Source organism: Rhamphochromis sp. 'chilingali' (assembly GCF_963969265.1).
Source record: "Rhamphochromis sp. 'chilingali' genome assembly, chromosome: 17".
Taxonomy (NCBI): domain Eukaryota; kingdom Metazoa; phylum Chordata; class Actinopteri; order Cichliformes; family Cichlidae; genus Rhamphochromis; species Rhamphochromis sp. 'chilingali'.
Window position 1 is genome coordinate 33,008,358 of NC_137944.1, and position 26,390 is coordinate 33,034,747.

General features: G+C 40.6%; 1 protein-coding gene across 6 annotated transcripts in view; it reads right to left on the reverse strand.

Annotated features, from left to right (window-relative positions):
• The window catches only part of LOC308385107 (uncharacterized protein), a 72,916-nt gene that overhangs the window by 18,786 nt on the left and 27,740 nt on the right, over positions 1–26,390 (reverse strand). For 2 of the 6 annotated variants that reach the window (XM_080863872.1, XM_080863871.1), the window contains exons 2-3: positions 21,384–21,421; positions 1,328–1,363 (exon numbers count right to left, since the gene is read on the reverse strand). The exons of 1 other annotated variant lie outside the window; for it this stretch is intronic. In XM_080863872.1, coding sequence (XP_080719998.1) covers positions 1,328–1,363; positions 21,384–21,421 — 74 coding nt within the window. Of the gene's footprint in view, positions 1–1,327; positions 1,364–12,504; positions 12,762–21,383; positions 21,422–26,390 lie in introns of all 6 variants that reach the window. 3 more of the 6 variants (XM_080863874.1, XM_080863873.1, XM_080863875.1) reach the window with 2 other exon arrangements.

Sequence of the window (26,390 nt, forward strand, 5' to 3'; positions counted from 1 at the left end):
TTTATAAGTAATTTCATTGTTTAATCACATTAAAATGTTCCTAATTTAATGTTTAAAAGCACTTGAAAAAGGCAAAATCCCATGTAAAATTAGGGCAACAAACTGTATTGTCATTACTGAAAATAACCATATTTTCATGAGAAAGTTATTTTCTGTTATTTTCTGGTATTATTTTTGGCGCCACAGCTGCCGGAATATTACTTTTCTTAGGATTTTTTTTTTACGGTGTGTAAGTTACTTGCACAATCATGTGATTCCTAATTAATGATCCCATTAATCGTTGCTTGTACTCCTCTCATGCAGCAGGGACTCCCACTACTCTTTTCATTTAGTTGGAGCTAAGTCACTGTTCTACAAAGGGTTTACACATTTGTATGCAGCCTTCAGTTTTTTATCGGTCTGAAACAGCCATAAATTTTGCAGCGATGAAATTCATTAGCCCCATAATGATTTATGTATTTGTTTGCTATATATCTACATATATGAAAAAGTCTAAATGACTGCCATTAACATTTGCAACATTTAAGATCAATTAACACTTACATGGAGGAAGTTTAAAAAAGAAAACACAGGCATTTCTTAGTGACTCCAAACTTTTAACAAGTAACTTTCAAATAACTGGTGCTGTTGCAAAAAGCTGTTTTTATTATTCCCTACATCACTTTACTAAAGTACCACACCAGTTTATCACTTTAAATAACAGTAAACAAAAACCTCCTTTGTCGGCTGTGTTGCCGATTCATCCAGGATTCTTACTCCCATCTTAAAATCAGTCGGTGCTTTACATCAGAAATGTCTCTGGACCGTTGTTGCATAAAACCCAAAATATGTCTACGCAAGATTATTTTCCTCCAGTCAGCTCCAAGTTGAACAAATGCACATGGTGCAAACAAATTCTGCTGAAGGTACATAAACAGTTGATCCACCTTATCATCCATTGCTTTCAGTTAAAAAAGAAAAAATGACTTGTGCAAAGGCTTCAGCTGTGCATAAGATAAGCTTATTACAGCCTGTTATCTGTGACTCTGTATATATATATGCAGTATATGAAGCTTACAGTACAGTAGATTAGCAGAGAGCTAAGAGTGGAGACGGATGGGGGAGTTTACTGGGAGGGAAATAAAAACTAGGGGATAAGAGAGAGGCAGTGGGAGTGAGAGATAAGAAAGTAAGAAAGAGTGGCAGGAAAAGGTGGAAGGATAAACGAGTGGGATGTCAACTTATGTACTCCAAGTCAAAGCTCAGGTAGTCGGTTAAGTGATGGAAAGGGAAATGACAGGTAGAGGAGATTTGAGGAGAGAAAGGAGATTTAAACAAGGAGACTTACATTGATTCCTTCCCAGGAAAACTCGGCACGGCCATGCTGGGGAAGGAGGGAGAGAAGGGCAGAGGAAAGACGGAGGACAGAGGGGGGAGAAAAGTACAAGAAGGTGTAGCAAAGGAGGGAAGAGAAAAAGGCAGATTAAAAGAGGAGGATGTCAGATATAAAAAGTGCTATTAATTCTGAATTTGAATATTTACATTTTGGATGTGAGGCTTTCGTATTTCATTTTTAAATGCACCAAATTATATATGTTTGTTGCTCTTGTAAAATGAAGATTCACATTTATTTTGAAGGTCAGAAAGGACTAAAGCTCAAAAGGTCATTTTAGTTTTTTATTTTCTGGATGTCAGGACCATATGTGGTTGGACTCTGGCTATATTTCTAGAGAACTGGAAGGTTGCTGAGTGCAAATGTAATCTTTGAATGTGAATTTGTGTTAAATGGGAATTTTTGTCTACATAGACAGTAACACATAGGTGATTTTCTTTGATTTATCACAGTTTATTGCTGTAATACCACAAACAGATTGGATGTAATTGCCAACTTGACTCTATTAAAATGCCAGCTGATCTTCATCTTCATCTCATGGCAACATTTGTAGCGGATTTTAGTGATAGTGTTGCTCGACAATCTCATTTTGCAGCAAAAAGATAAATAAATAGCTGAAGTGAGATAACTGTATCTTATTGGATACAACAGATATTGACAAAGTTTAACTTTAATATCTGAATTTGCTTTCAAGATCAGATTCCTGTTAACCTCAAATCCACGACGAACTGTTGCAGATTAATATTTTCCTTAAACCAGTCTGCTCGGTCCGGACTGTGTTTGTGAAACATACGCTGGAACCCACAAACTGAACTACATGGCTCTTTATGTGAGTCATACAGTGTATGTGTGAACATTACTACAACAGTCTAATCTCACAAGACTTAAAAGGCTTTATTTTAATCAGCTGAGTCAGACTTTAGAGAGGAACAAGTAGACGAGCGGGAGGAGAAAGTGCAATTGCGTGTGAGTGTGGCGCTGTGAATGCGATCAGCTGCACTCACCCTCTTCGCTTATACACGCTGCATTGAATGTTTAGGTAACCAATGGAACCCACCGAGGAGTGACACTGTTGCTGGGGGCAACAGCAAATCTGATGGGTGGCCAGACCAAAGTGCCATGTCCTCACATGCACACACACGGATGCAATCATGCACATTCATCACACTGTACAGCAGACACAAAGAGTGAAAGAGGAACACGTTGAAACTGTGGTTGCTCCGGAGGATTCAAGTCGACAGCTGTCAAAAGGATTTTTTTCTTTTCCTTTTTTTTATTTGTTTTTACGTCAGACTCTTTGTCACGGTGCCCCGAAGAGTTTCTCCACTGGCACTCCGAGCTTGTTATCGCAGTTGTACCGTTCAAAGCCACATATCAGACCGCAGGAGAGGTGAAACGGAAAATGCCCTAAACTTTATGTCAAAGTAAATGCCAAACTTTATCTTCTGCTCCCCACACTGCAGCCGCCGCTGCATCAACACAGGTTTTTAACATTTACATTAAACATAAACTAGAATTTATATGATTCATGGAAAGAGTAGCTGGTTATGCTGCACACTGATCCTTGTATTATTTTCACACAGCACAGAAATTTTACACGTAGATGTTCACAGAGTTTTTAAATATAGATATTTGAAATGTAAATATGTATCCTCATCATCTAGATCATCCAGGTACTCTGACAATTGGGTCTATAATGATCTACTAATGGCATCTGATGCAGGAAATTGTTCCGTGATCATTTTGCTAGATCTTAGCGCAGCCTTCGATACCATCGACCACAAAATCCTACTCAACAGGCTGAAGGTTCTGGCTGGTGTATCTGGCACTGCCTTAGACTGGTTTTCTTCCTACTTATCAGACAGGACTTTTTCTGTTAGGACTGATAGGTTCTCCTCTAACACTGCTGCCCTAACCTGCGGGGTTCCACAGGGTTCAGTTTTGGGTCCATTATTATTTTCTTTTTATATGCTTCCTTTAGCTGGCATTATTCAGTCTTTTAGTGACCTGTCTTATCATTTCTATGCCGATGACATTCAGCTGTATATGTCCTTTAAGCCTCATCAGCTGTCCACCCTAGTCCAGGCTTTAACTCAAATCTCTGATTGGCTTTCTAACAGTTACCTTGTTTTAAACATGAATAAGACAGAGACCATGATCATAGCTCCTCCTGATCTATATTCTAAAATCAGTCAGGTTCTTGCCCCTTTCTGTTCTTCTGCTAAGCCAAATATTCAAAGTCTTGGAGTAATATTTGACTCTTCTCTGGGCCTTGACTCACACGTGAAATCTCTGTCTCGTTCCTGTTTCTTTCATTTAAGGAACATTTCTAAACTGCGACATATGGTCTCCTTAGCTGAACTGGAAAAAATTGTCCATGCATTTGTGTCATCGCGTTTAGATTATTGTAATTCCCTGTTTACCAGCTTGGATAAATCATCTCTTTCTCGCCTCCAAGCTATACAAAACGCAGCAGCCAAAACAAACTACAAAACTAACTCGCTCTAGCAAGCGAACTCACATCACTCCTATTTTATGTTCTTTACATTGGCTCCCAATAGATTTTAGAATTCGTTTTAAAATTATTGTTTTAACGTACAGAGCACTAAATGCATACATTTGACTGCTCAGTACTCGTGTAATAATGTAACAACAACACATGTTTTAGGATATTTTGCATCATTTGAAAGTCCTATTAAACACCATCTTACTACTTACATGAATAAATTGTGCTGCCTCTCCTCTAATTTCAGTGGAATTAGTGCTCCATACCAATCAAGGATAGACTACACTCATCATGGAACTTAACATCTTAAAATCAGCCAAGTCATCGATTACAAAAAACAGGATGGTCATTAACCTGGATAAGTCGTTTAAGAGGTTAACTACACGCCTGTAAGCTTCCTGACTGTATCTTTGATAGTTATGACGTTGTTGTCTTGACAATATCTGTCAACAGAAATTAACATAGCCACCATCTGCGGTAGTTCTCGCTGCAGTAGTTGTCAACAGGATTGTATTCTGCCACAGCGAGACACAGACAGACTCACAAGGTGAAAACGATACCCCCCATCCTGCCAGTGTCAGTAATATGGCTGGTGGACACTCATATTTGAAGATGGCAATAAAAAGGAATAAAAATGGAAAGCAGTGCACCAGCGGTAATAAAATATTAAAGCGCCCGGCCTCTACTTTATTCATGCTTTAATCAGCAGCTGCTGCGCACAGAAACTCTTTAGCTCTACATCTCCATGAATGAGTGTGAATGTGACTCTCACTTGGTTTTAAGCCCTTACTGCTCTGATTAACATTTTTCATCTGGTGTCAAATACTGACGACGGTTAGCAAATTGAAACCACGGGCGAGCAGAAACAGAATTACTACTGGCTCCTTTCACTTCCTCAGCAGATCTATATTCACATCAGATGTTTATTTTCATGACAGGAGAATGAGGAATAAGAATAATCCTTTTCTAACAAAGCAGCTTCTGAGACGGCAGAGGGATTTAACAAAGACGGTCGTGTTAGCGGGTGATTCATTCAGATGCAAGCACACCTTGCTCAGTGTTAGATGTGAGCAATAAATATGCTAATAAGTTACATTTGTTAACCTTCCCGTTGATTAGAAACTCATTTTCCTGGACAAACATGTTAGTTTGGGGTGTTAATCACTAAAACTTTGCGTAAAGCCAACACAGCTGACAGATTACACCGATCTAATTGAATAATGCTTCGTTTAATCTCAAATGCTAATGAACGCGCTCGGCAGTGCGTCGCTCACAGAGCCGAGGCAACAAAGAAGGTATCATATCGCTGTAATCACTGTGTTAGTGTATTAGAGTATTAGCCAGATGAGAATATACACGAAAACAGCAAAATATCTGCGGTTTCTGTTTAGGAAATATTCGGTTAATAGTTGATTCAGTGATGGGACGCGCTGATCCAACTGACTCTACCTCTCCATGCTGAATACTAACCTGACATCACTTTCACTCTCTGAGACTGAAAATCTTATTATTTCATAACCTTGTAAAATAAAATGTAGCAGAAAGTGAAGCAAATAGATGGGCTTCATAATCAGTTTATAGTCAAAGACAGTTGAACATCTGCTGGACTCACAACTCAACTAAATGTCATACACTAAACAGAAATAAATTAAAAAAAAACCTGTCATCTGGTATTTTACACCTGTGTCGTTTTTACATGGATTCCAGCTAAATGATCACTTTGAGTATAAGTATCATTATTTTTGGTCTTTTCAGTATCTTATCAGTATTTTTAGTCTTTTTAACCATATCTCGACACAAACAGTACTAGTGACTGACTGACCCAGTTTAGCCCCCAAAATAATGTTAGTGGACATAATGAATAAGTCTTTATTTAATCTCAAACAGTAATAAACACACTCAGCAACAAGAAGCTTACAAATTCAAGGCAAAGAAGAAGATATCGTCTAATTGTAATCTTAATAAATGTATGACTAACACTCATGAGAGAATACGTTCAACAGCAGCATGAACCGCTTCTGTTTTAGGAAATGTTTTGTTAGCGGCTAATGTATTCAGTGTTAAAGGCCCATTGAGTCACTTATGACCTCTGTCAGCTTCTGTTTGCGTCCTGCAGGAAATCATGCAACTGTGAAAAAAGCCATCTCCTCTTTAACTGAAGCACATGCCCATATTAGTACAACAATGCAAACTCAAGCTATAAGACTTTGCACCCACGTTGATAATTCACAATTATCTGTCCTCTAAGCTTAAAGCCAATCAGCGATTCATAGATGCTTTCAGTATTTACGCTTTTATAACTTTCTTTATCCTTTAATGTGCTATTTGCTGGTACTCGTAACTCCTAAAAATGAGAGCCAGGCTTATCTTTAGCCTAAACTGCTGGTTAATCTTTGAGCATCCTGCTCCAGATCTCCTCCCCGCAGCGCTAAACACACTTAGTTATTCTTCCTGAATCACAGTTCATTTGTAAAATTATTATTTCCCATCCTGCTTCTGCTCTCTGTAGACTACATCTGGGTTCTTATGGGACAATTATACCTAGTGCAAACAGCTCCGTACCGTTTATACCAGCTATGAGGGCACGAGTACTCACTGAGTATTGAACTGAATACTAGTTGTCACCACGCAGACAAAACCTCTACATCAGTACACACACATATGAGGTGTAACTGGTTCTTTACACTCAGTGAGACCTACTGACCGTAGGACCAGCTGACAAATATCTGCTAAGAAAATGTTTACGCTCATCTTTTATTGGTTTGGGGTGGAGCCTTACTCGCGGATAAGGAAGATATGGCTTTTCAAAACTGAGAAACCCAAAGTTACCCCTCAGATCTGCAGTGTAGCGTGTTAATAAAAAAATTAATGAAGCTCTTTTCAAGAGGTCAGACAGGAAGAAAGAAATACAAGTCTTATTCTCAAATTCTGGGCCTTTGAATAAGTTACTGCTTTCACAATAAGGTTATTAGTTAGAAATCACCGGTCTTCAGTATTTGCCAAACAATTCTAGGCATTTACACCAATGAGCAACACCAACAAAGTACTGAGTGGTGATGTGACCACACTGTTTATCTTGTGATAAAGTTGTGTTCTGCCTGCAAATGTAGGTCCTGGAAATACTGTGTAGGTTACTTTGACAGTCCAGCCCTTCCTCTCCAATTCCAGCCGATTGCCAAAGCAGGAAAAACAGCTGAGAAATGGCTCAGAGAACATGACCTTATCGTGGTTAGGGAGTTTGGAGCCTTGTTTGTAAAGTCTTTATCTTACACTTTAGTTACTTGTACTCGTGTTCTTTCAGAGTTTTTCTTAATCAGCCAGTTTCTTATCTGCACCTCGGCCTATATTCTCCCAAATTTCCCTTTGTTCTCTGGTGCATCGTGTGTTTCCCAGCTGTCAACCTTTAATTACTTATAAATAGAGCAGGGCGATATGACCAAAAATATTTATCACGATATACATTTAAAAATTTGCGATAACGATATAACTGACAATATAATTGACACCAGACAAAATACTTTACAACTCCACAACTTTATTAGTGCAAAAAAAACCCATCAATGTATTTTCACTTAAACAAGCAGCTGTTTTTTATGTGCATTAAAGTTATATAAAAATGTAACAGTGCAAATTCCTCGCTGACAGTTTAACCAAAAGGCATTTCAGTGGAAACTGGCCGACACATCCTCAGCATAACCATGTATAATATGCACAAAACTTAAAAAGAGGTTATACACACACAATACGGTAATATTATGTTTAAGCGCAGTATGTATCACTCCGCCTACGATAGCCGTAATGCTCGGACAATCCATCAAGCGGTGCGGCTTCGTAGCTCAGCAAAGTCGTACTGAAACATTTGACAGATTTTCGAGCGCCGTGCACATAAAATCGTTTCCAGGTCAGTAAACACAACCAGAGTTCATACATAAGGCACACGGGATTATAAGGGGCTCTGTCGACTTTCAGAAAAATCAAAGGATTGATTTTAAGTGCGCCGTATTTTCCAAACAATACGGTAATAACGACAGCCCGCTAGCATGCGCTACCAAAAATAGTGCTTTGTTGTGTATCTGACGGACGAAAGCTAAACCAGTTCCACACCAGTGAAGCTGCAGCATTTTTACAAACCAGTTTTGGTTCATCCGTTTCATTTTACGAAGCTTACTGGAAAAACGACTTAAACTTGTTGGTTAAATCTTTGACTTTAGTTAAAAAGAAAAAGGCTGCTTTTTTTGTTTCCTTTATGGGAGATTTTGATTTAGTGAGTTAATAACCTGTTAAATTATGTGACCCCATCTTTATATTTTATTTTCACTATGTATGAAAGTTGCTAATATGTAAGAAATATCTGTTCTCTGAATCTGTAATATATGGTGCATTTTGTTTGTATGTTTATATTACTAATAAAAAAATAAAATAAAAAAAGTTTCATTTTATGATCCGCTTTCGCTCTTCTCATTCTGCGTCGCCGCAATGTGCGTATGTAAACAAAGGCACTGCGCATGCGCTTTTTACCCATATTCTATCGCGATATTTCATTTTCCTATCGTTGCCCAAAATTACACCGGTATTACCGTGAACGGTATGATATAGCCCAGCCCTACTTATAAACCTGTTTTTCTTTATTAACCTCACGACTTCCATCTTCCTGATTGCCTGACTCTTTTTGCTTCGTCATTTTGACCGAAAGTTTTGGACTTTGTTGACTTTTTACTTCAGGCATCTGCATGTACGGCCTCTTCTCCGTACATTCCCAAACAGGAGGATCCTCTGAATCTAATTCTGGTGTCTCGACATCAGAAAGCATAGAACAGTCCTGGAGGCCGCAGCCTCACCTGTACCATCATAGTCAGGTGGTGTTAGGGATGTAGTTTTCTGATCTAAAGGCATGTTGTACTTGTAGGCAGAGGAGTCCTGTGCACTGACTGCTAATGTCAGCATAGCTTAACTTACATGCTGACTTGGCATAGTTGCAATTGTCACACCATGACCATCTGCATTTAGTGTGATGACGTGCTGACATTTGCTAATTAACACTAAACACAATGTTTGATGGTGCTAGATGAGTTTTCATCTTGAGGAGGGCATTTAACTTTATTTTATAACAATCTATCCAGTTGTTGTTAAGACATTTCACTCAAATTTGAATACGGCTGATGTTTAAATCTATGCAACAACTGGTTCACTTTCAGTCTGAATGTCTCACATGTAACAGAAGAAAGCAGGAGCCTTGAAATCTTAAAGTATTAGCCTCTGAATTATTCAAGGTTCAAGGTCGGACAATCTAATTAATAACTGTGAGTATAAGTTTGAACTATAAATTTACAATAATCAAAGTCACAGATACATGTGTTAGAAAATACTCTGGTAAAAGCTGAAGTACTGACTCACATTAAAGTGAAAAAGTTCAGACATATACTCAAAGTACAAAAGTAAACGGCAGTTCTTTGGAGGTCACTTCTACCAGCTATTTGTGTGCGAGGCTAACTGAACCTCATGTTGTATAAATAGAATAATACATCTTTCTCCATCTCTGAGAGTGAACTGTGCACTGACCTTTCATTTGTCTCCCTGGGAAATACAGAAACTGCACAGAAACAGTTTGTGTGTTTGCTGATATCTGCTGGAAAGTTGCCTTTTTAATTACCTGCCACTTAGAAAATGTTACTACATTTACACTTGCCGAAGCACCGCAACCAAAACTGATTGACATCTACACCTTGGCCTGCGTATAGTGGCCCGAGTGTAGTGCAATAAATGATGCATAAATGATATGTTTGTGGCCTCTTTCATTTTACATCAGTAGCATTGATAACGGAGTATAATATCATTCTTTCCAACTGCTTTGACATAATTAATAACTCCGCTCAGATGTGTTGAACCTAAAGTAATGAAGCTGTTTTGAAGAGAAATATTTTGATATTTGTGCTCAAATGTAGGGAGTACAAGTTAAAGAAAAACAGTTATCCTTCTTTCTTTCTTTTACTGCCCTTTGAACTTCTCAGCTATTAACGATTTGCCTTTTCTCATTTAACTTGATCCATGACTCACTATGATGCTTTTACTTGGGAGGGACAGAAAAAATATTTTAAATAATACAGTTGAGGATGTAATTAAAACTTTGGATGGCATTTGGGTTAAAGGGGTTAAAGCAGCTCAGTGGGTGCATAACAGTGAGTCACAAACAGAACCTAATGGTGCATAATTAAATCCGGAGATCGGGCTTGTACTACGTGTCATTTCAAAATCAGAGCCGTGGGATCATCTTTCTAAAAGACGAGCTAATCTTCTTTAATTCTGGTTTCAAATGATGTGAAAATGCAGTTTCAGAAGCTTTTTTTCGGTTTTACATTCCAATGGGAAACATTACAGTCGGTACAGATCTTCCAGCAGTTTTCAAGAAACTTGTTTTAAATCACAAACTAATGAAGACAAAATAGGTCCTGTGACTGCAGCTGAAACTCCGTCTGATCTGTTTGTGTTTTCCATCCTCTGACTCAGATTCTGGAAGGCTTATATCCTCGGAGGAGATCTGGTCAGAGCACTCGGTATTGATCAGACAGGCTGATGTTTCAACTAATGCGCCTTTCACCGAGCCTAATGCTGCAGGGATGTTTTCTGCACTTTTGTATTTAATGTGCAATGTGAGTCCAGCATGATGAGCTCATTCCTTTGATTTTCATGTTCACTGGTTTGTGCTGTAAAGTTTTAGTTTATCTATGATCCTAACCTCACCTGTAGCCACAAGCTGTGGGTTTCACTGATACATGCACTTAAAATGAGTGACTGTCTGAGCTTTCACTCGGAGATTGGGTGAGAAGCTCAGAGTAGAGCTTTATTTAGATTTATTTTATCTTAGATTTATTGCATTCTCATTAAACCTCCACCTGTGGTCAAAGGAATGAGGCAAGTTGTGTAAAGCCTTGAGTGCTAAGATAGAATAGAAATATGCTATATAAGAACCAGTCCATTTACCATTTCAGACATGTCCAACTGGGAGGAGACACCAGGAAATGCTGAAGAGCCGTGCTGTAATAGCCGTGCCTGCACATGTTTGAACCCAAAAATCCAGCTTGTTTGGCTACAGTGATCAGATGCCATGCTTGGGTAGAGTTAAATAAATCGCGCCCTGGTCTGCTTGAAAAGCTGGACCTCAGATGTACTCAGGTACATCACACAGTGTGATCACTGTCCTCCCTCCAGCATGGATCCCCAATGCTGCCTCCATGAAACTCACTTTAACCTGTGACACAGGGCAGTGTGTCACTGCTTCCCCAATTAAGTCCCAAAATGCATACAATTGTGAAGAGAACTGTGCAAGAGCACATCTCAAAAGAGAGAATGTGAGAGAGAGGCTGAGATGCTGAGACAAACTCTCGGGCCCAGATCAGTGAGATCAGTTAGAGCAGTGTGAGTACAGGGAAATTTAGAGGAGGGGCAACTGTGTTTGAGCACAGTATACAGTGAATCAGTGCTTGGTGCGAGCACTAATGTCTGGCTTGGAAACACCCCTTTATTTCCCCAGAAGGAGGAGGGGGCTGGTGAGAAGGAGGTGTGGGCACCTGACCCAGATAAGCAGCAGATGATGGATGGATAATTAAGAACAGAGTAGATCAGATCAGCAGTGCCACTGGCTCATCTAATAGGGTAAGAATTATGAGTTCAGTTGGGCACCTTTTATAAAAAAGGACTTCAAATGCTTTTCTGACCGCAGCATCCTGAGTGACAGCTACAGCTACCTCAGGTGCCACTAATTAAACGTGATGGACAGAAAACCTCCTCTGGGCTACTGTTTGGAAGCACTAAACATTTTGACCATTTTGGTCATTGCTTATCAAAGGATGGTATGATATTAATAACTTGTTCACCACGCTCTAACTGGCAGAGTTTTATCATCTGTTTTACAGTAAATGGTACCAAGTATTTGTTTTTAAATTGAAAGTGTTTAAGACCATGAATTAATCTGAGAAGTGTTTAGTGAGGTGAAATGAGATGTAGGCTCATTTTTCCATACAACTGCAACCAGACGCAGTCTCCCCCTGCAAACCGCTAGAAGGAATTCAAGCTATAGACATTTCTGCATTAGCTTTGCTGCAGGCCTGTTCCTTTTCTCATTTTTCGCTTTATACATGCTCCCCTCGTCTCTTAGTCCCTTCAACCAGAGCAGGGCATAGGAGACGGGGGAGGAGTTACAAGGAGAAAGGAGCCGAGGAGACAGGCTTTTAACTATGAGACAGACTTGCTTTGGAGCTCATTTTATTGCCATATCAATAAATTATGACATTTAGCACAGCTGCATTATCTGCTCTGCTTTGTTACAGCCTACATCTGTATTTATTGATGTCTGATGTCATACGAGCGTAACAGTGTTCATGACAGCTTTTATATTTAGTGCTGCTTTTAATTAAATTTACAGCGCCGTCTGAAAAGATACATTTTTTTTTAAATCACACAAACGTTCAAGAGCAGAAAGTTTCATCATGGATGTGACCACCTTAAATAACTGAAACATCTTATCAAACGAAGGACTAACTGCTCATAGATCGCGCCGAGTGCCGCTGTTTGGATAATCCAAAGATTTTGCAGGCGTCTTCTAGAGGTAATAAATCTGCAAAGAATATACCTGTGTATCTTCGATCCTCTGTCCTCCAGATGCATTTTAGGAATTGGGACATCCTTGAACATGTGGGGTGATTGTGGCTCAAGAGTTGGGAGTTCGCCTTGTAATCGGAAGGTTGCCGGTTCGAGCCCCGGCTTGGACAGTCTCGATCTTTGTGTCCTTGGGCAAGACACTTCACCCGCTGCCTACTGGTGGTGGTCAGAGGGCCCGGTGGCGCCAGTGTCCGGCAGCCTCACCTCTGTCAGTGCGCCTCAGGGTGGCTGTGGATACAATGTAGCTGCCATCACCAGTGTGTGAATGTGTGCGTGAATGGGTGGATGACTGGATATGTAAAGCGCTTTGGGGTCCTTAGGGACTAGTAAAGCACTATATAAATACAGGCCATTTATGTAGACAAGTTCAAGATGTACTGAGATTATTTTTGATCAGAAGCAGAAGGGAGGAGGACAGAGGAGACTAGGAGGCAGAAAATAAAGCAATGAGAACATTCTGTTAACTTCCAAATTTCTATTTAGATCAAGCCATGAGATCATTGTCGATGTTTCGATCTTCACGGCCTGAATTCTTCTGTTTTACTTGCATTTGAATCTAGTTGAATAGGATTTATTCTGTCTGTCAGTCTGTAGCGTTTGGTTTGTCGCACTTGGTCAAGAACTCCCTGTTTCTGAGTCTGAATCATCTCTCCGAGCTCCTCATCTCTCTCCACCTGCTGGCCTCTGTGCAGGCCAATAAATTACACAGAGGAGTCGTGTTTATGGAGGTAAACAACTCAAAGGCTGCTGCGGGATCAGAGCTCAATGCAAACAGCACTTGATCAAAACTGAATTCTGTTTCTGATGCCGTGACCGCTGAATAACAACTATGCCTTGCAATGCCAATGTTCCAGGTGCTTCTCACGGTGGCAGGCGGGTGCAACCCATGCATTTATACACGCTGATGTAACAGGCTTGCAGGATGCATTTCTATCACAGCCATGTTGTTGGCTGGTCTGATGTATTCCTGCATAAAACCAGTGTTTTTGTGCTCGTTCTTGATGTTCTGTTGACAGCAACAGGAAATAATGTTTTTTTTTATTTTATTTTAAAACAACAAGCAAAGTTATTTTAAGCAATTTAGGAAACTACTTTGAATTTTTATGTAAATGTCCATTGTGTAAGTTTCCTTTAATAGTGGCTCAGTAGTTTATGGTTTACACATTCACCTAGTATGTAAAAGATCTCTGGTTCAATCCCAGAAGGCGACACAAGTCTTTTGTGGCGTTTTTCAGGAAGAGCATCTGGTTTATAAAACAGCTCCATGCTGTGGTGACCCATGGTGAAAAAGGGAGCAGGTTAATGTAGCTTGCTTTATTGAAATTTCCTTTTACACCAGTGGCTATGTGATGCACACAGATACAGACTTCTGCAACCTTTGTGGAGATTTAACCTTCTCCTGCCATGTTAACTGCTCTTTAATTCTCACTTTTTAAAAAGAAATAAATTTCACTGATATGTCAGGATAAAAAAAAGACAAGAAATGTGGAGTAAACTGAGTGTGGCATCTATTTAATGGATTTATCATAAAGTTATGTGAACATCTATGTTCATGTTACTGAATATGTTATGTTCTAGTGGCTCTGAGTTTGTTTTACATGCAGCTTCTGATTTCTTGTTTTATTTTAGCTCCTCTTTCCTGTCCAGTCCGTCTCCGTCTCGTCTCCGTGTTTGTTCACCTCCAGTCTCCACAGTCGTGCCCCCGTGTCTGTCTGGTCTCTCTGTGTTCTGTCACCGTGACCGTCTGTGTTCCCCGTCTTGTCTAGTTAATACATCTGCAGTCCTGGTCCCATGTCCATCTCAGTGTTTCATCAGTCTGTCTGTTTAGTCAAGTGTCAGGGTGCTCGGTCTGTGACCCAGCATTTTGAGCTTATTTTGTATTTTTGATTTCTTAGGTTATATTTGAATATGTTAAGTTCTTATGTTACTTTTAATTAAGGTTTAGTATAATCTATGTTATCATCAAGGTCCATTTAGTTTTGAGTTTTTGTCTGTTTTGTCCTCTATGTTTAACTTTTAGTTTTGCCCGTGCTTTCATCTCCCTTATCTGTTCTCATATGTCTCTCCTCATGTTTCGTGTCTCCCCAGTTTGTCACGTGTCTCATGTCTGTGTGTTCTATGTTGTCAAGCTCTTGTTGTCATGTCCCATTATGTTTCCTGTTTTATTTTGAAGAGTCCCGCTGTGGCATCATGTTCATTTGTGTCAGCTGTGTTTCCCCAGGTGTTTCCACTTCCCTCATTATCCTTTTGTGTATTTAAGTCCTCTGTCTCGCTCTGTTCATTGTCAGGAGATCTGTTTAGCTCATCTGAAGCCTTGGTTTTCTCAGGTTCGTGGTTTATGTTTGTATGTAGAGTTTTCCATGTCTAGCTTTAGCTTTCCCAGTTTAGGTTATAATTTAGTTTTCACCATTGTCATTTTTTTTCTACGTCTTTCTGCTTTTGGGTACGCTCCTCAAACACACCAACCAACCCAGCTGTGACAGTCAAGTCCACGTGTCTGAGTCTCAGTGTGCGTTACATCGGCTGTATCCCAATTCAGGGTCTTTTAAGGCCGATTACGTCACAGCGGCGCAACGAAGGCTGTCCCAATTCAAAGGCTGCTCGAAATGCGGCCTCAAATGCGTCCTTCATTTCCCTGAATTTTAAGGACGTGGCGGTGTAGACTTCGTGGCCCAACATATCCCAGAATGCATAGCGCGGCGGTGGGTGTGGATAATTTTGCCAAAAAAAAAATGGCGGATGAGGAGCGCCCGAAGAGTAAACTTTAAGTAAGTACTGAATATCATGTCACTTATGTGCAAATGTTTAATAATGAAGAACATTAAAACATTCCTGTTGGCCACATGTCGGCAACGTCACTAATGTGACATTAGTGACGTTTGTACTAACTTGGCTTTTAAAGCCTTTAAAATACGCCGTTCAATAGCTGAGCTTAATCTCACAGAGAATGATCAAAGCTCATGTAGAAACAAACAAACAAAAGATTTTCTCCTTCATTTCTGTCAAACACAGCTGTATGAAACGTCTCCAGCTGTTAGTATCATGGTTGCTAGGCAACCTGGGCAGCGCAACGGGGGATAGACCGTCCCATTTCACAAGCCTCGCACTTCCGGCCTTCTGGCGGTCTTTAAGTATGCGGCCCTTGAGGATCTTTAAGGCTGCAGACCCTGAATTGGGATACAGCCTTTATCCTGTTTTATTTTGTTAGTAGTCTGTCCTGTTAATCAGATTTAGTTCACCTGTGTTCCCTGGTGTGTTCCAACTCCCTGATTATCTCATGTGTGTACTTAAGCCTCTAGTTTTCTTCACTTTCTAGTTGCAGTCCCCCCTCATGCTCTAGTTAAATAAATCTGCCATTTCCCAGCCAATGAAGCTGTGCTTTGAGTTCACGTTTGTCACGATTCCTGCATTTGGGTCCACTTCCTGCCTGCTACACTGTCCCGTGACAGTTTCATACCAGAATGCTGATCGTATCCATGACTGTTCAGTTATATAAGTCTGAAAATGCTGGGAATGTTTTGTTGTAAAAGCTCAAAGCTTCTGTAAGTGTACATCACTTCAAACAGGGAGAAAGCAACAGGGAACAGGCTTTAAGGGTTAGAAAAGTTACCTGGACTAACTATTACTATAACAGCACTTAAAAGACAAAGTGACAGCAGCACATGCATAAAGCGTCAATCACTGATGGAACAACAAAAAGGACGGACGTCTCTGTTTTGTCTCCCTTTCTTACTCTTTCTGCTCCTCTCCATCTCTCCAGGGTCCACAGCTGAGAAGTGATACATGGCTCAGTAATAGCCTGAACCCAGGGGACAGCAGCTCTGTGGCCTTGGTAAGAGACTATCAACACTGGCACACCTTCACACCCGGTCACACACAGACAGTCACAAGAGTGCCGGCGTACACACAGGAGTACACATAGGTTTGACTAATAGTAGCTCCTGCAGGCTGTGACACCACCATTTTCTCCCAACAGAGCATCCCTTTTCCTTTTTCGTGATGTTGTGACACGTGCAGGAGTTGAAATTAATATTCCTTTTGTCTGCTTTCCAAAGTCTCTGAAACAGCATTTAGACTGGGCACGTACGTCTGTGTAGCTTCTCACTCATCCGGGTCAGTCCTGAGAGCTTAGAAAGGAGAACACTTGCATTTACAGGACAAAGGACAGTCTTTTGAGGATGTCAGTGTTCACATTTTGGACAGAGAAGACAGATGACCTCCTTTACTCCTCTTTCACACCATCTATGTCCACTGTGAATGAGCATCATTGAACAGAGGCAGTGACTTACAACATCTGTTATAAGCCACTGACAATGCAGTCTTGAAATCCCTTCCAAGGTGCTTCAATCACCACTTACACTTTGCCCAGGTGACCTCAACACATCACACGATGGGGTGGACGTCACCCCTGGAGATGGTCTAAACCTACACCTTTTTCACACCTTAGCTCATGTGATGAGTCACAGAATCAATAGTGGGTCATTGACATTAAGGATCACCTTAAACAAAGACAACCCGACTTGGAATAAAATACCCAGGACTCTCCACCATTTGTTTTTAGAACTGAAGAAGCCTCTACCACGAGAGATTACATCTTCTAAAACATAAGCAATCCCATTATTCTTTTTTAAATCCTCAAGACTACACTAGGGATGACTCAAAATGTTGGGGTGTCCCTTGTGTTTGATTGACCTGTCATTTAGACAAGGAACAGAAAACAGACTCCTCAACTTGTCTAAAAGACAGAAAAACCTTCAGAAGACATTTAAAAATGTTAAATCGATGAAGTTAAAAAATGTCCAAACAAATATTGGGTATTTTAGGGGCTATATGAAACTGTTAATCACATTCTCCGTTAACCAAATCGTGCTTTGAACATCGCAGAAATATGCAGCTTTTAGTGTCACCAGTGCACCGAGAGTCAGATTAGTTTCTAGAGTTTAGCAGTTTGTTCCATATCATACATCCTGATGCAGAAGAAACAGAACCTGGTTACATGTAGCGTTGGTTATATTTGACATGCAGCCTTTTTTTTTTTTCAGTGTGGTGTGTTTTCTTTTCTTTTCTTTTTTTTCTTTCCCCACCTCTGCTCATTTATGACTTTCGTTAATGGAGACAGTGAGTGACACTACCCGGGGTGGAGCCATCTGTCAGGGATGCAGACTCAGGTAGTGGTCAGCGGCCGTGTAACACCCAATAACTGCTATTTTACATTAATAAAATATGAGTAATACATTTAACGAGTACTATCGCTGGCACCGACCAGCAAAGGCTGCAGTCTTTAAATGACTAGTGGACATCCTCAGTCCACTAGTCGTTGCTGGTTCAGGTTCAGATGGCTCGTTTGGTCACTACACTGTAATGAAGCCCATTAGTTTTGGTCACACCTGTGGCTGTTTGGCAGTACACTGTATGCAATGATTACAGTATGTTTTCATTCACTAAAGTAAAGGAAGTGTTGGTATATGTTGCTTGTTTGCTGTAGAACAGGTGTAAGAGTAAGGTGGAGACATTCAGCTTCATCTTCTGGTGAGATTTTGTTCATGGCTCTTAGTTCCCTTAAGCCAAACTTAAGCAGACATCCATCCATCACTCACTATCTCCGCCTGCTTTTCATCCAACGTGGCTGGAGCCTTTCCCATCTACCACCGAGTGAGAGACGGGGCACGTCCAAGCTGCCAGGCCGTCACACAAGTGACACATGGAGACAGACAACTATTCACACCTCTGCCAATTTAGAGGCACTAATTAATCTGAACTACAGTCTGAGGCAGGAAGGTGGAGCACCAGCAGAGTCAGACTGAAAATGAAACCCAGAAAAGCCTCGGCTGTCTGGAGGTTTCAGACCCAGAACCATTTGTTTATAGGTCAGCAAAGCTGATCAATTAATAATAAAATACTGAGATGAATTCTGAAATTTAAATGACATGTCACGTGTGCCTCAGCCACTTGGTCACTCCACCTTTTTTAATGTTTCAGTGACTCTCTGAAGTCTGTGACTCACAGTGATGCTGCCAAACCAACACAGCAGACACACTACTGGGGCGTTTTTGCCTTGACTCTGGTTTTTAGCAGTAAAATTAATAATCAGTTGAATTGAGGGCAGATTACTGACTCAGCCAGATGAGACCATCCCACTGTCTGGCCATGAAAGAAATCCTTGGCAGGCTTGCATGTTTGTTAGAAAGAATCGTGTCCAGATGCACTGACCGACATATTAAAAGGCTTGTGCTCTTAATTAAAATGTTTATTCACTTATTTACAGCGATACACAAAACAGGATTATGGACATAAAAGAGTGTTTTTTGCTTTATTCAGCTTTCTTTAGTGCTCTGATTTTGTCTTGTGGTATATATACTGGGAGTCACAGATTTGGGTGTTTTATCCTAATCTGCTCACTGAGTCTGGCATCATTTTCAGGTCCAAATGCTTGTTGAGTTTTTAGAAACTTAGCTTAAAGACGAGCGACACATAAGCAGTGTAGATAAAAAGCTGGACAGGCCAAAACAACACCTCAATAGTTTTTGGAGTGCTTGTGTTAAAAAAAGAAAGCACTGTAGAAGGTAGAGATGATGGGTCTTATCCAAACTAGCAGACTGGAAACGGGGTCGATTATTATCACCTAACAAGCTTTGAGCCTCTGGGCTCAGGCTGCGATGAAGGCTTCAGAGTTGAGGTAGGTTCACTTCTTACAGATTCATTTTCACATTTCAGCACCAACTCGGTACATTTGAGGATATAATTCAGGCTTCACAGAGCTCCCTGTGGTGCCACCAAACTCTTTTCTTACTTTTGATAATGCGGGGGAGGAGGATGCCCCAAAAAGGAGTGCTTTCCCTTTAACTCAGGTAAATTCCCATGTACTGAAACAGACTGTCTGAACACTTTACGCTCAATACACACACACACACACACACACACACACACACACACACACACACACACACACACAGGCTTGCAAATACAGTGCTGTAAGAAAGTATTTGCCCCGTTCTGAATTTCTTATTTGTTTGCATATTTCTCACACTTAGATGTTTCAGATCATCAAACAACTTTATGATAACCAGAGTAAAAATATAATGCAGTTTTTAAATGATGATTTCATTTATTAGGGCAAAAGCTACCAAATCTACCAGGTCCTATGTGAAAGTAATTGCTGCCTGTTGTTATATCTTGAATTAACTGCAATTAACCACATTTTTCAGAAACAAGACTTAAATTTCACCAGGTGCACCCCGGCCTGATTACTGTCAGTTTAATCAATAAATCACATAACTAGAACCTGTCTCACAAAGTGAAGTAGGCTAAAGATTACACTCTGCAGGGGATGCAAACAGCTGGAAATGGCCAACGGCCGAGTAGCCATTTCTGACTTATTTGATGTCTGCAGGCATAGTTGAGACTTCATCACAAAAAACAGAAGGCATACAGACATCCATCCGGACCCTGGTGCTGACTCTCTAATGAAATTTATACCACTGGGACCCAAGCACACCCTAGAAGTCTCAGAAAATATGATCCCAACTTTACTATCTCAAAAAGCAGCACATCATGTTACATCCACGAAAGAAACTAAGTAACTGACATATATCATCCTGAAATGGGTTACAAAGCCGTTTTTAATGCTTTAGCACTCCAGCAAACCACAGTAAGAACCATTATCCACAAACGGAGAAAACTTGGAACAGCAGTGAACCTTTCCAGGCTTCCCAAGCAGATTTACTCCAAGAGGGTCACAAAAGAAACCAGAACAAAACCTAAACAACTGCAGGTCTCACTCATTTAAGGTCAGAGTTCATGATTCGATAGTAACAAATAGACTGAGCATGAATAGTGTCCATGGGAGAGTTCAGAGGAGAAAACCACAGCTGGCCAAAAGGAAAACATGAAGAGTTCTGGTAAACTTTTCTGTGGACTGAAGGTTTGAGTCCTGTTACATCTGGTGTAGGATTAACACAGCATTTCATAAAAAGAACATAACAACATGGAGGCGGTAGTGTCATGGTCTGGGGCTGCTTTACGGCTTTCAGGACCTGGATGAATTTATGGAACCATTAATTTTGCTCTCTAACAGAAACATCTGAAGGAGAATGTCTGGCCATGAGTTTGTGCCCTGAAGCTCGATGGCACTCGTGCTATACAGCAGGACAGTGATGCAAAACACACCAACAAGTGGCCTAGACAAAGTCTGGTCTTAAATCTGATTTGGCGTGACCTTAAACAGGCTTTAAAATCCACAGTCTGCCTCAATTAAAGCAATTCTACAAAGAACTGTGTCAGAATTCATCCTGAGTGATGGGAAAGACTCATTGTCAGTTACTGCACTGCAGTCCGTACTGCCAAGGTTGAAACAACCAGTTTTTAGTTTTCGGGGGTAAGTTTGGATAACTTTGCAAAACTGCATTTTTTTTCATTTATCCAGCTTATTGTTGTCCAATATCAGAAGTTGTGTGATCTGAAACATTTAAGTGTGACTCATATGCCAAAAATGAAGAAATCAGGAAGAGGGCAAACATTTTTTTTTTGCAGCACCACGTATCTTTGGGGGCGGGTCTTTAACATTTCTAAGGGCTACACTGTGTAACAACAGGAGACAGTTCTGGATGAGTAACAGCGCTTCTTTCTCACCTCCATAATATTTGAGGGGCCAAAAATCAACACTCATGCTACCACTCTCACGCTGGAGAGCGCTCAGATGTAACAGGAGAGCTGAGGACGCCAGCACCAGAGTGTCTTTTGCATTCTGTCACAGAGGCTTTCAGCAAAATGGAAAAATAGATTGAGGTGTGCAGCAAATGGTGCAGGCATTAATTTTTTTTATTTTTTTTTTAAGAGATAATAGCACTTTACCTGATCCCCATCTTTCCGTACCGGCACGGCATCCGCTGCTGGAGAGGCAGAGAGGGAGAGAAAATGAGATGAATTTAAGATTTCATTATCAGGTGCTTCAGTAGTTACAGGTATGATGCCACATGCAGAAAACAGGAATCGGTTTAAGCTGTCTGTGATAGGAGAAGGTGAGACAGGAAGATACAGTGAGGGAGAAACACTGACAGCAAGAGGGAGAAGCAGATAACAGTATGTCACACTGAAGCCGCCTTCGGCCTGCTCGCTGTGGAGGAATGACAACGGCGTCCAGTATTTCTCTCTCACACACACTCGAGCACAAACACACCGAGCTAAAATTAGATTAATTATCCACGCCAAGCTTTGGCACGCAGAGGGCACAACGAGTGTGAGTCATAGAGGCCAGAGATGACTCTGAAATATCTGAGGGTGATAACAGTGGATGCTTATTATTGCCAGTAAAGTTAATAATTTAGTGCTAATAAAATAGAAAACAGGGACCACTGTTCTCTGGTGGAGCAGAGTAGAGAGACTGTGATGACAGCTGACTCACCACTCGTCTTGCTTTCCTTGATGACCTTGAGCATGACCTTAATGCTAAATTAAGTTATCCAATGAATCTGTCAGTGTAGCAGCTCATGCTAGCACTCTGTGTGAGAGCTAGCAACAAACGAAACAATGAGACACAACAGGCTGCCCTGCATTATTTTTGCTACATTACTGGATGTACTGTGCACCAGAGCAGCATTAATACCCCGGAGTACTGTGCAAAAGTCTTGAGCCACCCCTTCATTCTTAAATTTTTCTATAAAAATGGGAAATAGGTGCAATTATACACGGGAATACAGTGCATAAGGCAAAAGGACAGTATTTTATGAGCTTGAAAATTAATAGTCTGAACTCTTTTCTGTTCATCTGGACTTAACGTTTTCAGTGGAAGAAAACATTAAGTCCAGATGAACAGAATCGACTTTCTGGGATTTCCTTACCTGGATGATTGAGCGTGCATCAAGACAAGATCTTTTAGATATGATTTCTTGTCATTTCAGGAATCATTTTCCAGGCTTCTTGAAGGACATCCAAAGCTGTGTTTTGGATGTCGGCTGCTTTTTAATGCACTGGCAGTGTGTTTGGGATCAGCGTCATGCTGAAAAATAAAGCTGTTGCCAGTCAGATGCTTTTCAGATTGTAATGCATGGTGGAAATCTGAGAAAAGAAATCTGATAGCGCTTTACTGTCATTCACAATGACAATAAATTGAATCAGAATTTTTACATTTGGATCAATCACTCTATAAAACCTGCTGCCACTGATTTTCCACCCAGTTCTTGTGTAGTTTACCTCGGCCTTTTCTCTCTGGTCTCCAGCCTTAAGAATGACATCTTGACAGTAACCATTTCTGATCATACTTCTGTGAACAGTAGAAGAGCTAAGTGCCTCTTTCAGATCCTGTGCTAAGTAATTTTCTCCCCCCCCCCCCCCCCCCCCCCCCTTTTTTTTTCTCTCTTAGACCTGCCAATTCCTCCTCCAGTTGTCCAGTTTACCCACATAGTTTTAACGACACACTGCGCACCATGCCAGGATATGCCAAGTTTTCAGCTGTCTGAGAATGAACTTGTTGGTGCAAACATACCATTTTATGATTGTCAAACTGTATTATCGTTGGCATTTTTTATATATTTAACTAAAGAAATGGGAAGAAATTGTGCTGTTTTAACAGGCTGCCATAACAAAATGCCAAAAGCTAAAACTTTAAATTGCTTCTTTGCTCCTTTGTGAAGTCTGTAGACATAACACTGATGTATGCCTTGAGATAGATTCCTTTTTGTGTGCTTAAATGACTCATAGGTCAGTGTCAAGTGGCCTAACAAAAACACGAAAGCATTTCTCTGAAAATGGTCAAGTCCGAGGACTGGACTGAGGCTTCAAAGACTAACTGGAAGCAAAATATGATGAAAGGATGGCTCAAGACTTCTGCACAGTACTGCAGGTGCCTGAAGTTGTATATGTAGTGTGCCAGCTCAGAGATTACAGTAAGCAGGCAGTAGAAAATGCCACAGTAATTTGCATCCAATGGCAGATTTATACCAAGTGTCAACATTCTGCAGTAATGAATTATTTTTCTGTAAATCGAGGAGTGTTTACTACATTAAACTGCATGACTTTATTCAGATTTGGTGCTTGAATTAGACTTTTCCCACCAAATTTATTAATGTTTATTAATGCATTGCACTGTATATTAACGATGCCAGAGAAATGTTAAAGCATGTTACTGAAAACCAGGTAAAAAATGAGGCGCTTGTGTTACGCTTGTACTGCTCATCCATCTCATCAGCCATCGTGCTTGATTACATTTTCCCTGATATCGGTTTTCCATCACCTTTTATATGTTGATGAAACCTTTTCGCATTCCTGACATCGCCCAAATTTTGGTGGAAAAAAGTCAAACAAGAATGGAATAAGTGCATCTTCAGTGGCAAACACGGCGCAGTTCTCTACTCTATAATTGCCAAGGAAATTCCAGACAACATGCACGAATGCTTCCAAGCTGCTGGTTCAGTGGGCTTCAGCTCCTTTTGAGTTCATTGTCAAGCATCAGGTCATAGATTTCAGGACCAAGAAAGACACCTTCCTTAATTATTGGTTAATTAAATGTATTTCTTAAAAACTGAAGCACATCACGTTTCCGTCAGGCTATAATAGCTGTCCAATACTTCATAAATAACAAAACAGGATGTTCTAGATGAAAATGGTTTTTAGATTTTGAGTCAGTAAAATTTGTTCCAGGTGCAGGTGAAAGAATCCCAGGAGCAAAGTGCTTGTTAACCAGTGTTACTGGATAATAAAATTAAATAGTTAGATCCTGAATACAGCATAAAGCTGTTCAGTATTTCAGGTCAATATAATAAACCAAATCATTCTCAGCAGATTGTATTGATACAAAAAAGAGTGAAAACCGGGCTACAGACACAGAGGGCTGAACAGAGACTTCTTGAGCTCTAAATCATGTTAACAGGAATATGAATGGCTCTTTCCAGTAAGCTGTCCTTGATGCTCCTGTTATGATTCAGGAGCCTTGGGAGGGCTGTCAGCTAATGTGGTTCACCTGGTCATCCTGTGCTCTGAAGATCATAAAAGCTTGTCTCTAAGCTCATTCTCTGTCTCAGCACCAGCTGGCATCAAGCTTTTAGCTCATTTATTTATTTATTTTATATTCAAGCACAAAAGTGCATACATTTAATTATATATTCAGCAACCAACATGCTAATAAAAAATAAAACAATCATATATTTTATGAAAGGGATGTGCATACATGTGCTATGCTAACCTTAATAAATGACCTTGGTCTTATTTCTTGTGTGAACACTGTGGCAGTCGCTGAGTCAGTTTGTCGCAGTATGTTTCACGTAGCAAGCATCACATCCTAAATATGTAAACAAAAACAGGATATGAGTCATAAGCAGGGAACTGAAGTGCACGGAAAAGTCTTCTTTTCTTCCTTCTTGGAAGCACCATCTTTTATTGCAGCATTAAGATGATTGAGAAGCAAATCTCTGTCCAGTATATCACTGAGTGCCAGCGCTAAAATTAGATTAATTATCCACGCCGTGCCTTGGCGCAGGAGGGCGTGACCTGTATGAGTCAGTGATGCCTGGGATATTGAAGGATATTAGAATTAAGTGGCACTGAAAGGAGGGGGCTCCCCCTTGTTAACACAGATTATAACCTACATCTGTAATATCTTTTGGTAGAAAGAACTGAGATAAAATCACTGTTTGACTCACTTATCAGGCTACGCTGCTCAAAGAGCCGACATTTCTTATGTATCGCATTCTGAACATATGGCCCAACATGCACACCGATGCTGTCTGCATTGATTTTAAACTCTCTCCCTGGTCCCGCCTCACTGGTCCCAAGCACGACAGTGTCTAAAAATACCTCAGCCTCCATAACTTCAATGGAGACCTAAGTTGTCTCTCCAAGGAGTACCAACAAAGACCAAAGGTGTAGGGAGGGTGTAGCTTTTTGCTCTTGTTCAGGGGTGGACAACACAGATGTTACACTTTATGTCAAGGGACAAGAAGGTGATAAAAGCAATTGATTCAGTTACAAAAGACCCTAGTGCTCACCAAGCTCCACTTGGAGGAAAAAGGTGTTTCTAATTATTTTTATTCCAAAACACAGATGTTTCATGGAAGTGTAGATGTGCCAAAAACTGCATTAATTGTACTGGACAGCAGGGGGCGACTCCTGTGGTTACAGAAAGATTTCCAGTTGCGCAGACATCCATAGGAAAATGATCGCCGTTTCTGTTTTCTGTTGGGATCTTAGCAAACACTTTCCTGATGACTTTATGATCTCAGTTTCTAGTTTCATGTCTTACTGAATCAAGCATGATGTTTATTTTGTGAATTGTGGTCTCCATCAGTCCCAGAAGGATGTTAAAGCAGAATATGGTTTAACACATGTAACTGGCAAGTTGTTTGCTGTGCGAACAACAATCTGTCCCTCACATAGAAACTATCCATCCATTCTCTTCCACTTATCCTTTTCAGGGTTGGGGGCGGCGGTGGCGGCGGGAGGGGGACAGGTCACCAGTCTGTCGCAGGGCTAACACGTAGACACAGACAACCATTCACACTCACATTAACACCTGCAGGCCATTTAGTGTTTCCCATTAACCCTTCCCTACTAACTTTAATTGGTCCCTCGCTATAACGCGGTTCACCTTTCACGGCCTTCCTGTGTGCAGTTTTATTTTGTTTGTTTTTTACAGCGCATTGTGTTCTGCATCCTGATTGGCTGTAGACCACTGTCAATCAATCTCCTCCTTGCTGTGTCTCCTGTACAGTACAGAATGCGTTCAGCTTGTCAAATTTACATAAATCTTCAATCGCTCGCAGTGTGACTCTGAAGTGCTGCACTGTATGTTTGTAAGTTTTCTCCCCAAGAAACAACAATGTCGACGAAACGTTTTGCACCGTCAAAGGGACCTGCGATAGCGCCCAA